The 17,420-nt window shown below is 45.1% G+C and overlaps 2 protein-coding genes across 2 annotated transcripts in view; one reads left to right on the plus strand and one right to left on the minus strand.

Annotated features, from left to right (window-relative positions):
* Positions 1-11,906, plus strand: part of LOC133446133 (E3 ubiquitin-protein ligase TRIM39-like) — a 40,099-nt gene extending 28,193 nt beyond the window's left edge. The window contains exon 3 of the transcript XR_009782802.1: positions 11,773-11,906. The gene's annotated coding sequence lies outside the window, so the exon portion shown is untranslated. The remainder of the gene's footprint in view (positions 1-11,772) is intronic.
* On the minus strand, positions 6,443-13,136 carry LOC133446145 (C-type lectin domain family 12 member B-like). Its single transcript, XM_061723989.1, has 6 exons — positions 13,027-13,136; positions 12,029-12,166; positions 11,745-11,906; positions 11,260-11,399; positions 11,078-11,184; positions 6,443-6,722 (listed from the first exon to the last, which is right to left on the minus strand). The coding sequence occupies exons 1-6, from the start codon at positions 13,130-13,132 to the stop codon at positions 6,551-6,553; spliced, it is 825 nt and encodes a 274-aa protein (XP_061579973.1). The 5' UTR covers positions 13,133-13,136; the 3' UTR covers positions 6,443-6,550.
* Between the last annotated feature and the right edge of the window lie 4,284 nt (positions 13,137-17,420).

A 17,420-nucleotide genomic window follows, 5' to 3' on the forward strand; every position in this document is an offset into this window, starting at 1 on the left:
GTTGGTCAGGAGTACTATCACTACACACACATATCTTTAGCTGCAGGGAGGAGTAAGGTCTCTCTAATGTTGTGGATTTACCCGCCTTCACTATACGTAGCCCCACCCGATATGATGCTTCGGTTGCCCTGGTAATCACAGTGCTTAATGTCGCAATTGCTTTCTTCTGTGACTGCAATTCACTTAGGTTCGCCTCCTTTCAGAAATAGAAATAAGGGACGCCCTGATTTCAGCAGCGCAGGAGCCAAAAAAAAGCCCCAAAACTTCTAAACTGCATAGAAATGTGTTTATTTTATATGAAAAAACAAAATGCTTTGATTTAAAGTTTAAAGTGCTTTAATTGCATTGAACTTGCATGACTGTACAGACATACAACCATATAGCAACTGAAATATCCTCCTATGCTATGTATGTCCACATCAGCCATATGGTGTACAAGTTAATTTATTTCAATAATTCCATTTAAAAGGTGAAACTAATATATTACCTAGTCTTATTACATGCAAAAGCAAGATATGTTAAACCTTTATTTGTTATAATTTTGATGATGGAATTGTTTATTGATTTCATAAAATATTCTCTAATTTATTTTTTATTTGGGGTTTTCATAAACTGTGAGCCATAAACACCAAAATCATAACAAATAAAGGCTTGAAATATCTCACTTTGAATTTAGTGGGGAAATAATATAATTTTTTCACCATTAGTTAAATTTACTACGAATGACGTTTTGCAATATATTCAAATTTTCCGACCTTCACCTGTATATTATGACATCAATAAATAAGAGCATAATATATGTCCGTATTGGTTCAATAGGGAACGCACTTTTAATTCCCAATTCCCAACCCCTACCTGGAGATGAAGCCCAAGTGTCTGGCACACACACACACATACATATATATATATATATATATATATATATATATATATATATACATACATATATATACAATTCCGTATTTTACGGGACGGGTGGCAACCCTAAATTCACTTAGCTTCCTGTGAAAAAACTTGTGTGGTTTGCTCGCCAAAGTTGGGTGCTTTCTTTCAACGGGGCGCCTGGGTTTGCATGGTCTCATACTGTCATTAGCAAGTACCTCCTCCACAGTGGGCAAATAACCCACTGTGGCTGCGTAACATTTTCAGTACCAAACCATGAAAATCCAAATATTCTTCAGCTTCGTTTATGGGGTACCTCAAGGCTCTAGTTTGGGCCCTATGTTGTTCTCATTGTATATGTTGCCTTTGGGGTCGATATTTAGGAAGCATAATTTTGCTATTCATAGTTTTTCTAATGACATCCAGGTTTATATGCCCATTAGATCAGACACTTCACTACAACCTTTGTTAGGTTGACCTCTTAGAGATCTAAAAACTTGGATGAAAGTTAACTCTCTGAACTTTAATGAAAGGGAAGCAGCAGGTCATGTGGTTTGGTAAATCAGATGTGGTCTGCGGTTCAGTTGACGTTCTTGGCCCTTTGGCCTCATGTATTTGCTCTGCTCTGCAGGAATCTGGGTGGGATTTTTGACACCAACGGGTTATTGCTAAGATGAAGCCCTCTCTGTTCAGGATCTACAGAAAGTACTTCCCGTTTAGACTTCTGTAACACTTTATGTTGGTTCAGATCAGTCATCTTTGCAACGTCTTTAGTTGGTTCAGAACCCAGCAGCTCGAGTTTTGCAATTGTTGTAAAGTTCTTGTCTTCAATGGAAGCAGGAGTTGCCCGAGGGGGCTGATAATTATAAATGATAAAATAATAAAATTAATGAATGAAGGGTCCTGCTGTGGCATCCTCCCGGTCCCAAGGCGCTCTCAGACGGCCAGTCCTCAAGCTGTCATGGTTAGGTTGTTTAGGACCCAAGTGCAGGAGACAGAGGGAGGCTGGAGGCAGGAGTTCTCAAAAACAAAAGGGATTTATTCCAAAAAGGCAAAACAAGGCACTGCAAAGCAGGATGAACAAAAAACCAGGATCAAGAAAAAAGGTACGAGGAGACATGGAGGAAGACACAGTACGGACCGACAGGGAACCAAGGAATGACAAGACAAGATATACTGAGGGGATAACGAGACACAGGTGCGAACACAATCAGGGCAGATGGGACACAGGCGGGGCAAGACAGAACTGAAACTAAAACTGGGAGGAAGTGTCAAAACCCTGACAGTACCCCCCCCTCAAGGGACAGATCCCAGATGTCCCCAGAGTCCTAACCCAGGGTGGGCGGAGGGGGCCTGGAGGAGGGCCCAAGCCACACACGGCCAAAGTTCCGGGGGCCGACCTCGGAACCGGGCAGACCAGCGAGACAGCTCGGGGGGGCGTCCCCGAGGCCTAGGCCTGGGTCTTGGCGGGGGGCGTGACAGGGATTCTTGGCGTGGCTCGGGGACTTGACAGGGCTCGGGAACCTGACGGGGCTCGGGAACCTGACGGGGCTCGGGAACCTGACGGGGCTCGGGAACCTGACGGGGCTCTGGGACCGCCTCAGGAACCGAGGGCTGCGGGACCGCCTCAGGAACCGAGGGCTGCGGGACCGCCTCAGGAACAGAGGGCTGCGGGACCGCCTCAGGAACAGAGGGCTGCGGGACCGCCTCAGGAACAGAAGGCTGCGGGACCGCCTCAGGAACAGAGGGCTGCGGGACCGCCTCAGGAACAGAGGGCTGCGGGACCGCCTCAGGAACAGAGGGCTGCGGGACCGCCTCAGGAACAGAGGGCTGCGGGACCGCCTCAGGATCCGGAGTCGGGGCTGACAGGAGGCGGGGAGCCGGGACAGGAGCAGACAGGATGCGGGGAACCGGAACAGGAGCAGACAGGATGCGGGGAGCTGGCGTCGGGGGGCAGAGGATCTCCGGAGCTGCCCGAGTGGGGACCCGTGTCCGTGGCGCTGGCTGCGGGGGTACCCGGGTCCGAGGTGCCGGCTGCGGGGGTACCCGGGTCCGAGGTGCCGGCTGCGGGGGTACCCGGGTCCGAGGTGCCGGCTGCGGGGGTACCCGGGTCCGGGGCGCTGGCCCCCCCTCAAGGGACAGATCCCAGATGTCCCCACAGTCCACATCCAGGGCGGGCTGGGGGGGAACACGGGTCCTCGGAGCTGGCTGAGGGGGGGCACGGGTCCTCGGAGCTGGCTGAGGGGGGGCACGGGTCCTCGGAGCTGGCTGAGGGGGGGCACGGGTCCTCGGAGCCGGCTGGGGGGGAACACGAGTCCTCGGAGCCGGCTGGGGGGGGATACGAGTCCTCGGAGCCGGCTGGGGGGGGACACGAACCCTCGGAGCCGGCTGGGGGGGGTCCGGAACCATCACCGGAGGAGGGGCTGATGCGTCCGGGACCACCACAGGAACGTGGAGAGGTGCGTCCGGGACCACCACAGGAACAGGGACAGGTTGGGGCTGGCGCTGGCGCTGACGCCGTCGCCGTTGCCTCTGCAGGCTCCTGGGCCCACCCAGAGCCAGGCGTGTTCCCCAAAAGGGGTCCCAACACTCACGCACGTTTTTAGCCGCTTCACGGCAGAGGAAGTCCAACATGGTGAGGTACTCTCCCGCTGGGTCCACCTGGTCGGTCCGTTCTGTCATGGTTAGGTTGTTTAGGACCCAAGTGCAGGAGACAGAGGGAGGCTGGAGGCAGGAGTTCTCAAAAACAAAAGGGATTTATTCCAAAAAGGCAAAACAAGGCGCTGCAAAGCAGGATGAACAAAAAACCAGGATCAAGAAAAAGGTACGAGGAGACATGGAGGAAGACACAGTACGGACCGACAGGGAACCAAGGAATGACAAGACAAGATATACTGAAGGGATAACGAGACATGACGAGACACAGGTGTAGACACAATCAGGGCAGATGGGACACAGGCGGGGCAAGACAGAACTGAAACTAAAACTGGGAGGAAGTGTCAAAACCCTGACACAAGCAGCAGCCGTTCCCAGCTCCAGCCAGAGCAGGGGATCTTCACCACTGCCCCACATCTAGACTGCAAATAAATCATGCATCCGTGGAGCTGCTGGTTGATCCTGCACCGGCCCAACGCCACTGAACAATAATATTCAACAATTCATTTAATAATTATAAAATTGAGTCAATGCCGCGGCATTGGCCTGCAGTCAGGATAAACGGAGTTGGTAACAGTGGTCGTGGAAAGGGATTCTGGGGCTCGGTGAGTCTGGCATAGGAGAGTGAGGCTGGTGAAGGTGGGTGAACCTCTCTCACTATGTCTGAGCTGCTTTTAGTTTCAGATATTTTCCAGTATGCTGATCTGAAACCTCTAGTGAAAGTCCAAGTCCACCCCGGATTTTGCTAACTTTTGTTCTTCCTCTTCGTTGATGTTTTTAATCGGTCTTCTGGTTTCCGGCTTTCCTGTCCCCCATGAGGACCCGCTGACGTTCACAACTGGCCACACCCACGTACAGTATAAAACCACACACCCTCGTTTAAGAACATGAAATGTGATAGAGCCATGAAATAAATAAAAGTGTAATGAAATGAATAAAAATACCCAATTTTAAATAATCTGTAGTGAAATAAAAGTTGTCATTTAAAAAAATAAGTTTTTTATTTATTTCATATTTATTTAATGCATTGGTGGCACCCACATCCCCATCAAAGCCACCTCGGAAAATTAAGCTACAACTACGTCAGATGGTCCATCCACAGCATCCATGTGCAGGTACATTTAAAGGAAAAAGTTTCAAAGTGTAATATCAGAAGGTATTGCGACTAAAAGACTCTGTACATGGCTCAGATCATATGTGATGACTCACACATAATAACCAAGGCCACAAGTGTCAAATTCTCTTTAGGATGTTTGGAAAATATGTGGCTCGAAAGCTATACTCACAGGAGAGATTGATTACATCCTGCTGGCCGATGGGTGGTACCCTTGTTTACCCACCCTACTCACACCTGACCCTGACCCAGAACCCCAGCAACGTATTAATTCCCCTCACAGCAGGACAAGAGCCCGGGTGGACATGGCAACAGGCCATCTCCATAGAAAATTAGTGAAATGTGTGTGATGCACGTGATTTGTGCCATGCAATGGATACGCATCGTCACAGCTAACAGAAATGTGATAGATTTTTTTTTTTTTAAGTGACAAAAAGCGAGAAAATATGTGCATGTACATAAGAAAAATATACTCGTTTATATTTATAACTTCACAATTTGAGTGTTTATTTCAACCTGGACTTAAATTTAATTGTTTCAGAGTGTTTAGAGTGTTTCAGCTGATCTGAGGCTTTCTGGGAGTTTTTCCAGACATGTGAAGCATAGAAGAAACCAGAGGGGTTTCATATTGGGTCAGGAGGTCTCTGATGTATTCTGGTCCTGGACCAGAGTTTTATAGACGAGCATCAGAACTTTAAAGTTTCTCCACTGATGGACAGGCAGCCAGTGTAAAGAGCTCAGAGCTGGACTGATGTGGTCCTCTTTGTTGGTCTTAGTGAGGACTGGAGCAGCAGAGTTCTGGATGAGCTGCAGTTGTCTGACTGACATTTAAGGTGGACTGTAAAGATGCTGTTACAATAAGCAAGCTGCTAAAGATGGATGCTGGACTAGTTTTTTCCTGCTGAGACATCATTTAACCTTGATATATTCTTAATGTTAGTAGGCTGACTTTGTTATTGTCTTGATGTGTTTAGGTCTGAGTCCATCACAACACCCAGATTTCTGGCCTAGTTGGTAGTTTTTAGGTGCATCTGTAACCGTTTCTCTTTGGCTCCAAATAGTTACCTCAGTTTTGTTTTTGTTTTGCTGGATAAAGTTGTGGCACATCCAGACATTAATCTCCTCAATGCATTTACCTAGAGCCTGTACAGGGCCTCGGCCTCCTGGTGACGTTGTGGTACGAGGCCCCCAACGGGGTAAAATGTACATGGGCAATTTTTGAAGCAAGAGACTGGAGCTAGGAGTAGGGAGGATAAATCTTGGAACTATGATGGGAAAATCTAGAGAGCTGGTTGACATGATGCATCTCATCCCATGATGGACAGATGGAGAATATTTCACAATATCAAATCTAAGGGAATCCTTCAACACAGTCAAAGGGTTCTGTTCATATTGTGAAACTGTGAATGTTGTTACCGTTGGCGTGAATGCGTTGCTGTTCTGTCTGGTCATAAATGACTTTACTGAAGACATCACAGAAGCTCACCCCTCCGTTTTATCACCTGATGTAAGCGCAAAGTTTATTTTCACATATTGGGTTGGGTTTTTTTCCAAGGAACAAATACATGGGTTTATTTACTTTTCATTTCTGTATTAGTTGCTCAAACCTGGTAAAAATTACATATTGTTAGTAACAGAGTAAAGGTAACTATTTCTTAAGTTGAAACACCGATTAGAAATGACGGTGAATATAGTCACACATGTAGAGGATAAAGAAATGGCATCATTTGAAAACAGCTCCACATGCTGCTGACAAACACAGAATGTAAGAACTAAAAACACCTGCAAGTTTGGTTCTTTATTTTCATCAGGATAAATATGGATTATTAAAATCAGGATCACAGTTAGGGCAGTTTACATGCGAAGTTTTGTAAAAGCAAAACATGATAAAACAATTAGTTACTGAGTGCAGGAAAAGCTGCTTTTCTTCTCACAAACCCACTGCAGGTAAGACGAGCACGACTCACGACTCCACGATTTGAATGAAGAAAAGAAAGCGGTCTGAAAGCTTGAAAAAGCTGCGCAGATCTCAGACCTGTAGGTGGGGTTGTACCAACTCGTTTTCCAGTACCTGCAGGAAAAGTCACGATGAGAGGAGAAAGACAAAACAAGGGTAGTTTAGCGTGTTCATCCAAGGTCAGGGGTTGAACAAAGATTTGAGCGGGATGAATTTACAGGTTCATATACAGTACTGTATTACGAAATACAGAAGCTTCAGACAGAGATACAAGCACGAATTACCAGAACTTCCCATAAAATGCAATTCACTATTTCCTCTAGAAATGCAAAGATAAAACAAAAAACATCAATGATTTAATAATCTGAAGAATGATTTGAAGAAATATGAAACGTGCACTATTACTGTGAAAAAGACAGCGTGAGTCTAGTGTAGTTATCCATCACCAGCTGGCCTCTGAGCAGCTGGAGTAGATAAAAAAATGACTTGACCAGAGGAGGAATCAAGTCAATGTTTATCTTAATTGCACATGCCTTCACACCAACTCGTGCCACAACAGCATCTCCCCCACACTCATATCACAGGTGGGTTTATACCCGCCACTTAACAACCTGCCAGAACCATTTCCTAAGGGAGAGGTGTCCACCTTCCATTACCCCTTTAATATACACATACCTATAAAACTCCTCAAACCATAATAAAACCCCAGATGACCAACCATATTTACAATATTAATTAAAAATACCCTGATACCAAGAAACCTTTAGCCCCACAGAGTTCCCCCCATGTTTCTTATCCCTTGGTCTCTCCCGGAACCCTTAAATAACATTCAGACCCTGGGGAAGACAAGGACAGGTAAGTAATCACACTCCTAGCTAAATCAAAACACTAACATGTATTTCTTACAGGAAGCTGTCGGTTCACCCAACTAGCTGTGCACTCTCCGGAATCCAACCTGTCCATTACAATGCTCAATAAACATGAAAAAATTTACAAAATTTATAAAAAAACGAATTCATAAAAAAAGTTGTTTCTGTGCCGCATATCTAAAAGGCTGCCCATGACCATTTACAGAGTCCCGCCTATATAAAAAGGAGCTCTTCGTTACACCATCCATCCACCATCCATCCATTCTCTTCAGGGTCCCAGGGCAGTAGTCTAAGCAGGGAAGCCCAGACTTCCGACTCCATGGCCACTTTGTTTCCTTTCCTTCCCAACTGGCGACATTGCCGTCTCAATGCAAATATCGGCCTGTCTTTCTGATATCTCTGCATGGATGAAGGACCATCACCTTCAGCTAAATCTGTCAAAGACTGAGCTTATTGTCTATCCAGCCAGCTTGTGTTGTTCTCTCCGATGTAAGTCGCTTTGGATAAAAGCGTCTGCTAAATGACAGTAGTAGTAGTAGTAGTAGTAGTAGTAGTAGTAGTAGTAGTAGTTGTTAAAAGTAAAATGTTATTTATATTTCAAGATAAAAATCACAAAGTGCTTCAAAATAGAACACGGGACAAATTGTAAAATATAAAAACAAAAGCAAGTTTAAAAAGATGTGTTTTTAACTGCTTTTTAGAAGGGACCGCAGAGTCTACAGATCTCAGGCTGAGAGGAAGGGAGCCCCAGAGGAAGGGAGTCACTGCTGCAAAGGCCCTGTCACCTTTAGTTTTCAGCCGTGTTTGCTTCATAATGAGCGGACCTGGTCGCATTATCTCAGGGACCTGCCGGGGACGTGAAGCTGTAAGCCAACCTCTGTCACATCTATCAAAATCAGTTTAATGTATTAGTAGTAGTAATAGTAGCATCTGGTCTGGTGGCTTTAGTTTTTTTTTCAGTTTTTCCATGGGGCTTAAAGCTCCAGATGTCCGAGTTATGGTCCCTGTGAAACTGACACTCAACAGCCATTGGCCCACGTGTCTGGCTTTGAGAGGTGGGTCTGACCAACAAGTCGGTTCAAATTATAGTGAGGGAAATTAAGTCAGGTTTTTAGGAGAATCGTTCACTTTGTGAGACAAGCACCAAATTTTGCATGAACATTGCCTAGTACCTACTTATGCAGAAAAGTCCGTTAGCCACCTGAAAATCCAAGATGGCAGCCGTTTTTCAAGATGGCTGTCTTATGAAAGCTAAAACATTGCTGAATTGCTGAACATATTTTAATGATCTCTTTATCCAAATGCATGTGTTTTGGCATAACAAATTCTATGATGTCAATACAAATGAAATATGGCTTCCAGTTTTCAAGATGGTGGGCCAATTTTTACTAATATTATCTGTTTTCTGTTGCAATTGGATCAGAAATGAAATTTCTAAATTTTAACCGGATTAAAATCTAAAAAAAAAAACATTTATAAAAAATGTTTATGATGATCGCTGATCTACAAGCTCATAATGCGATGTGATACGTTGTGAGCTTGTAGATCTGCTGTTTTCACTATTTTGGGTCCCGCGCAATCTTCAAATTTATCTTTTGGGTCTGGGTCAAAAAAGTTTGAGAACCACTGAAAGTGCTTACAGTGTCACAGTCTGGCCTGGGTGTGGGTGTCTAGTTCTGCTCCCTGGCTGTAAAGTGTGAACACCTGCATACAATCACTGGCAATCATGCCAGCAGTATTTAAGCCCCAGTCTCACACCAGTCTTTGCCAGATTTCCTTGGGTGTGTACTCCCATTCAGTTGCCACAGTAAAACATACCATGGACAAAATCAGAGATACTATTAAATACCTGAATCCAGATCAGGTCCCTGTCATAACTGCAGACCAACCAATCTATGCCATTCCAAAACAAGTGCAGTAGCAATGGCCTGAACTGTATGGCGAAGATCAATTTGTTATGTTTGGGGGTCTCCACATAGAGATGGCTGCCTTGAGATCTCTTGGTACCCTGCTCCAGGACAGTGGGTGGATAGGAGCTCTTGTAGAGGCGAGCATGGCTTCTTCTGGAACAGCAGAGTCCTTTCTTTCTGCTTCATATGTGAAAAGAACACGCCAAGCTCTTGTAGAGGAAATTTTATTACTTGCGTATAAAGCCCAAAACGGCTCAGCTCCGCATTATTTGCAAGACCTGATAGTGCCTTATGTTCCTGGCAGAGCTCTCCGTTCTCAGAGTGCAGGTTTACTGGTAGTTCCTAGAGTATCCAAATGTAGATTTGGAGGGCGGGCGTTCTGCTATCAGGCACCATTACTATGGAACCAACTTCCAATCTGGGATAAGGAGGCTGACACCACCTCCACCTTTAAAACTAAACTTAAAACCTTTCTGTTTAGTAAAGCCTATAGTTAGTGTTTAGTAAACCTCTAGCTGGTGTTGGTAAATCTCTAGGTAGTCTAAACTCTAGTGTGTTAGAGTCAGTAGTCATAGTTGCAGCTATAGAACAAGACTATAATAGTTAGTCTCAAATATAGCTTGGTGGTAGATATGCTGCTTAAGGCCTATGCTGCAGGGGGGCACCAACATGATCCACTGGGCGGTGCCTCTCACCCTTCTTCTCCTCTCCTCTTCCCTTCCTCTCTTCTCCATTTCCATTTTTATTTATTATAAGTATCTCATAGCCATCATTTTTGTCCATCGTTCCTGTAGTTTCTTGTGCTGGCCCCCTTTTTTCTCTTTTGTGCATATTTGCAGGCCGGAGCTTCTGGAGCTGTGTGCTGGCCTGCCGTTTTGGCCTCCAGTGCACACAGCTTTGTGCCTGCAATTGTGATGATTACAAAAAATGTGATACAGAAATGGGGGGGGGTCTATAATTTGATGCCAAAACAATCAAAATCTAATTATATAATCACAATCCAGGTCGAAAACCATATAAACTGTCTTTTGCCTGCAGCCATTTTGGAAAATGGCAGCCATATTGTTGTTTTATTTGCATGGCTAAAGGGGGAGGGGGTGGGGGGTCCCAAGATTATAGTCTGATGTCAGAATAATCAAAATTGGATTTTCCAATCACATTCCAGGTCAAAAAACATATAAAAACGGCTTTTGTGGCAGCCATTTTGGAAAACGGCAGCCATATTGTTTTTTTTTGCGTGGCTAACGGGCTTTTTTGAAAAAGTAGACCTAGAACATACTTTGTGCAAAATTTGGCGCTTGTCTCACAAAGTGAACGATCGTTTCACTAATGTGCCTGGCTATTAGTTCTTGTGTCTAGCTGCACTCTTCATTGATGGAAGTGCTGATGGACCCAACGATAAATTATCACAGCTTGGTTCTCCTCAGAAGAGGCCATGTTCTGGTGGGTTTGAACGTCACATCATGCTAAAGCACGTGTGCTGGGACTGAGGCCTGGAGAGCCCAAGCTCACTCAACCCACATTTGTTAGACCAGAATAGTTGGTGGTATAAATCTGTCAAACTTCAGTTAATAAATATCACAGTCAGTAAATAAAGTTAAAGATGCATCGTCGTTAAACAACCTGTCCAGAGCAACTTCTCCCCTCCACCCATCTGAATCATGCAAGGTTGATTAAGATGAACACCTACGTGGCGACTGGTGATCTTCCGTCAGTCCACTTCCACGATTGTGCACCAGCTGCTTGCTTCAAACCAATCCAAAACTTCAAATGAGCGCCAAGACTATTCAGAAACAGCTGAAAGGGGAGGAACAGCTTCATATTTTCAAGCACATACACACCCAGACTTGCATTTCACACAAAAAACCATACCATTTCCTCTCGGCTGTCAGCGGCCACCAGGTCCGCTCCTTGGTTTAAGCACCGCCTCCTGCTCGCCTCCCAGGTGCCCTTGCTCGTTGACAACAGGTAACAGCTGCAGCCAAACATGCTCCACCCGTCAGAGCAGGTTCCTGTACAAACAAAGCTGAGGGTTTGACGACTAGTCAATCAGATCTGTACTCACTGACCGAATGGAGCCGGGGCTGACCCCCGACGGGGAGGCACCGTGGGCTGTAAAAGAATAGCTGTGTGGAGCCTGGTGGCTTCTGAAACTGGGCGCCGTGTGCTGGACCTTTATTCTTAGACTGTGTCAGAATGAGCTCCAGCATCATTCAGGTTCCACAGAAGCACCAACTACAGCTGCACCAGCCACCTGGTGACATCACCGGGCCACCGGGAATGCAAAAGCCGCTCACCTTGAATCTAGAGCTGCATAATTTTATTCGAGGCACACTTATGTTCTGCATGATCCTCACCAACGATCTTCCTCATTTTGTTCAGCAGAAGTTCTGTCTCCTTGAAACTGGACTCCAGCTGATTCCTATCATCAGTCAGGTTCTGGTACCTGGCCAGGAGTTGGTTCCTCTCTGCGGTTGAATTGGTCAGATCTCTGAACAGCTGGTTGACATCTCTGTCGTCTGAAGGAACAGAAGAGAAGAAGCTCAGCGCCTCAACCCGGACCAGATTTTTTCTCCTCTTCCTCCTCCTCCTCCTCCTCCTCCTCCTCCTCCTCCTCCTCCTCCTGCGTGTGGATACTCACACAAGGCAGCGACAGTGACGACTGAGATAAACAGCAGGACGCACAGCAGGCCCAGACCGACCGTGGCGTCTCTGAAAGCGGGCCGGGCCTGGGTGGCCCCCCCCTCCACCGCAGCACCTGTTCCCACAGGTTTGGTTCCTGCAGGTGCAAAGTTCCATTTATAGGAGATTCCATTTATGCACGACTGTTTTCTCTATCAGTCCTGCCACGGGACAAAGTTTAAGCAACGCTTTAGCTGCCGGACCTCACAAGGTGTACTGGAGTTTAAGGACAGCTCAACGAATGCAGCATTTGCAGGTGCTGTGGCTGCAGCAACAGCCCGGATCCCCCCACCTCCACTGCAGCATTCACGACCAGACACCCTCCCCCATGGGCCCTCACTAACTCTCAGCACTTTCTCCTCACTTTCGTTTTAATAGAAACCAAAACCGAGCCTCTGCTCTCAGCTTGTCTGGGTTCAGGTGTGGACAACAGTTTGACCCTCATTTTGCCCGGAACCGATGCGGTTCAACTCTCGTAGCGCATGTTTCTAAAGGCTGAACATATCCAAACAGCATGACAGACGAGTACTGATGATGTGGGTTCATTCCTGGGGCTCAACGTGGACCACAGCTTCAGCTATGAGGAGAACTGAGGCCCACGTCTGCTCTCAGTTCCCCAGATTCCTCACTTCTCTCTTTCATTCTCTCATTAGTAGGAAGAATAAGTTAGTAAAAGTGTTTGTAATTATATCATTTAAAGCAAGTGGTTCATGGGTTCTGCTGAGACAATTCTGCCTTCCCAACTCTTCAGGACACTTTTAGCTGCTTTTCTTGTCTCACAATCGAGAACATCCGCAAGTTTTGAACTTAAGTTGCTTTTTCTTAAACCCGTTAAAGATTTGCATTCAACCCCTCTAAAGAATGTTACACAGTTTACAGCAGTTTTGATACATGAGATGTGGTTATTGATGGTTTAGTTTCACCCTCACTGTATCCTGGATTGTGATAAAGGCCTACCGGTCTCGGGTCTTTGGTGGTCTTTTCTGCGTCCGGTATGGACCAGTTCCTCCAGGTTGACGTACACCTCTTCCTCCGGCTCCACCAGACCAGTTCCTTTCTTCATCCCACCAACAGACATCCTGCTATTAGTCCGTCGTACTAAGTCAACGGAGGCTACAGATGATGTGGAGACAGTCGTCTGGAGGTTTCTGTTCCCTTTTATCAGACCGATGTTTACATCTGTGGGAACAGCAGCGAGCTGAACCATCATTCTCCACAATTACACTGACAAATGTCATCCAACCATCAAGTAGTTCCTAGAGCATGGTTCTCAGACTGAGGTTCTCAGACCATAGTTCTCAGACCCTGGTTCCTAGAACATACTTCTCAGCTGATCTGGCATGGCTCCAGTAGACCGTGTTACTGTCACAGTTTTGTTATTTAGTATAGTCTTGACCTCCCTTGTTCCCATCTGCCCTGATTGTCTGCACCTGTGTCTCCTTCTGTGTTTATCTTGTCTTGTCTTTCTCTTGTCCCCTGCTGGTCTGTACTGTTCCTTCCCGCATGTTTCAGGTCAAGTGTTTGTACTTTGTCAGGTTGATGTTCTGGTTTCTTTGCAATTCTGCTAAGCAGCGCTTTTTTTTGTTTTAAGTTGAAATAAAACACGTTTTCTGGAACTCTTGCCTCATGGTCTCCTGCATCTGGGTCCTATCCTCCACACCCTTGACAGAACGGACCAGCCTAGCATGGACCCAGCAGGAGGTAGCTTTGCCTTTTGGCAATATGTCTACCAGGAGGCAGAACTCACAATCCCTGGTTGGCAGGAGGAAGAGGAAGAGGAGTCCCCCCTCTCGGGAACACGCCTGGCTTTTGGTGGCCCCCAAGAGTATGCAGGCCCAATACAGGCAAGAGAGACGATGACGGCAGCGGCAACCCCCTCCTGTCCCTGTTCCAGGGGTGCAGGATGCCTCTCTGTTCCTCTGTCTGCACCTGAGCCGGCCCCCAGGGCAATGACCGGGACCCTACTGGCGCCTCAGCCGGCACCTAGGTCCCTGCCAAGGTCCATGTGTCTGCCCAGTTTGGAGGGCGGCCCCCTGAGCTGTCTCGCCGGTCTGCCTGCCTGTTTCTATAACTTTGTGGATGAAAGAGTTCATGTAACTTTGTTCTTGTCAACTCTGCTTTGACTCGTCCTCCTCACCTGTCCTCCGGATAACAGGAGCCATGTACCCCGTCTGAAACACTGTTAGGGCGGTGTATCTTTTCTCTACGTCTTCATCATTTCCTTGTTCACGACTCGCGTGAACGTCCTACTTCCACTGTCGGCGAGTCTGAATCATCTGGATGCTGCTGGTCAGAACAATTCTATTTACATCGCTGAACTTTACACTAGAACATGACAATAAATTTGTATTTACTGGTTAAAAAAAAATGCTTTTGAGTGACAAACTGTCAAATTGAGTTTTAAGAACAACCTTTTTTCTTTAATGAATAATAATGAGAGAAATCCTTAGATTCATTAAAAATTACTTTTAAACACTTTGTCAAAAGGTGAAACTGTTTGTATTTGTAAGAAAGACAACAGACAACAGACAACTTCAGACTGAAAAGACTTAAAGAGAAGTTTCACTTTTGAAATCCTGCAGAGAAACTCTATTTCCATTAAAAACTACAACTCTGTTTATCACTGATTGTGGAACATACGGTCATTTTGACACTCCGACACCAATATAAGCATCAAATGCTGCTCATAAATAAATTATCTTTGTATAATCTCACATTTTCCAACAGTTGTGCCCAGTAACTGGGGGGTATTCCAGAAAGCGGGTTTTGTGAAAACTCTGTGTTTGTTAAGCCTGAGATGAGGGAAACCCGGAGTTTTCAGTTCCAGAAAGCGACGTAACTCAAACTCTGAGTCAGTTACTACGGCAACTGACCCTGTGAACCTAACCTGCTCGCTAGCAGGTTTTCTTCAATAAACCCTGAGTTTCTCTCTGTCTCCTCCCTCAGTGGCGTCAATTCAGCCAATGGGTCTTTACGCGATACGCATCCATTTTCTGCACCACGGACAGCAAGCGGCAGAGTTAGAGAGCAGAAAAAGCGTATCTGACAAACGGCATTTAACTCATTCGGTTCACTTTATTCACTATGTCAGTGCAACAATATCACAGGGACATCCCAGTTTAACTTCAAACAGTTAAAGTCCAAATGCAAAAAGGAGAGGGAGAGTAAAAAAAAAGTCAAATATTTCAAATATTTCAGATTTATAAGAGGGTAGAGTGATTTGATATCCTACCTTAAAATGAACTTGCATAATTAATCCATCAGTGGCTAACAGCCTCGTTAATATCTTCTGCTGCTGGGGAAACATTGGACCCATCACTGCAGAGCGCGCTAAAACCAGATTGATAGCGACCACTGTCGTCAGGGACGCTGGGACATCACATTTCAAGATATGAGGGGGGGAGGGGTACAAGTGTTGGGAAAGATAATACCTAGTGAAATCCATCATGTTGTTCTGATATGCATTTGTAGTCATTTTATAGGTATTAAGTAATAGAATAAATCAATACAAATAGACACAGAGTAATTCCATAAATGTATTTAAAAAAAAAAACATTTACATTTTCCCCTGAAGCCGAGGTGTGGCGGCTGCCCCTGATCTAAATGACAATAAAATTTCATTCAATACCATTCCACCACTGTTTTCATCTGTAATATTATAAGACAGTGTGCTTAAATGTTAAATGAATACTGCATTCAAACTTACACATTGACTCGGGCAGCAACTTTCTCCCACTCCAATTGTCTCTCCTTTGCTGCTGCAGCTGTGTTGCTTTTTTTCTGAAATATGCTCGCATACTCACCATACGCACGTATTAACACTTCTAACTCCAGTGGCGTGAAGTATGTGGACCTTTTGTTGTCGCCGGTTGCCATGGTGAATCGTAGTATCAGGGCTCCATTGATGATGGCTTTTTATTTTCCTCATGCGCGCGCTTAACTCAAGGTTAACATACTCAGAGTTGATTGAACTAACTCATATCCGCTGTTCTGGAACCGAAAACTCTGAGTTTCCTATATCAGGGTAAGTCAACTCATAGTTCAGATTTAGACTCAGTTTGTTGAACCTGCTTTCTGGAATACCCCTCTGGTGAGCCACCCTTCTCGTTCCTCTTCAATGACAATAATTTCCACTGGACAGACCAACAGCCAATCAGACATGAAACATGGGATGTGGGCGGAGCTACAACCAGACTAGTATCAACAAAGACGGTGATGTTTACTCTCGTCCTGGGTCATTTCAACAGTTTTTTAGGATTTTATTTTTACTTGACATCACAAACCTCTCCAAACAAACGCATATATGTCACTTTTATAACTAAGCCTAGTGTTAAAATTAGGGATGGGCATTCAATGAAATTTCCTTCATCGACGATCAGGGAAATTAACGATCAATAATCGATTAATCATTATGTTTTTCATATTACAAAATACAACGAAAATACAAAATACACTGTGTTGTTCCTAAATAAAATATTTATTTTAAGAACAGTCCAACTCTTTGGGCAGATAAATTGGCAGTTCAAATTGCATTAGCAGCAGAGCCGACGCCTGAAAACACAGTTGACGCTCTTTTGTTCCAAAATAAAACATAAAAAATAAAAAATTCAAAAACACAATCACATTAAACACTCAATCAAAAATATAATAATACTTAGGACTGACAGGTTTTGCCAAAATATAACTTAAGACTATTCCTAAAGGAACGGAGTCGAGAAAGACGGTGAGAGTGAGGGAAAATACATCGCAGCTCCTCCGTGCTAACATTGCGGTGATGTTAGCCTGAGAGCAGGATGCATCGCCACCGACGTTAGGCAGGGTCCCGTGTATGTTGTTCCAATGGTACATCATTTGAGTTGTGGACGTGTTGTATTTATACACTGCTTCGCAGTGTTTGCAGTGAACTTCATTATTTTTAAATTCAAAATGCTCCCACGCTAAACTTCGCCTTGCCTTCTTCATGATTCTTTTTCTGGAGTCTCCGGTAACTCGCAGGTGTCAGAGTAGTGCTTTCTCAGTTGAGTGCCCCCCCCCGGGTGGTTAGATCTCTCACTGCTGGCACACAGTGAAATTCACTGCTTTGCTTGAAGAATCAGCGTGTGCAATACAACCTCTTTTGATGCCAGACTTTGATCGATAAGAAATGTGAAGAAAGAAAACGTGATCGACAAAATTCTTAACGATCAGTAATCGTTCGTAGATTAATCATGCCCATCCCTAGTTAAAAAACAAAAAGAAACATTGGAGTTAAATTCATGTTCCCAAAAGTCTTTTAAAGATCAGCTGAATCATCTTCATCAGTTCATGTTTTCCAGCAACATGGTTTTTGGTTCCTGCTACGGTCTGACGCT

The sequence above is a fragment of the Cololabis saira genome, chromosome 1 (assembly GCF_033807715.1).
Source record: "Cololabis saira isolate AMF1-May2022 chromosome 1, fColSai1.1, whole genome shotgun sequence".
Lineage (NCBI taxonomy): Eukaryota > Metazoa > Chordata > Actinopteri > Beloniformes > Belonidae > Cololabis > Cololabis saira.

Excerpts from the sequence above, each read along its gene's own strand:
- LOC133446145 (XM_061723989.1), bottom strand. The coding sequence starts at position 13,132 with ATGAAGAAAGGAACTGGTCTGGTGGAGCCGGAGGAAGAGGTGTACGTC. Across the intron at positions 11,907-12,028 it reads CGTCACTGTCGCTGCCTTGT|ACGACAGAGATGTCAACCAG; the intron begins GTGAGTATCCAC and ends CTGTTCCTTCAG. Across the intron at positions 11,185-11,259 it reads CTGACAGCCGAGAGGAAATG|CTGTTTCTGAATAGTCTTGG; the intron begins GTATGGTTTTTT and ends CTCCCCTTTCAG.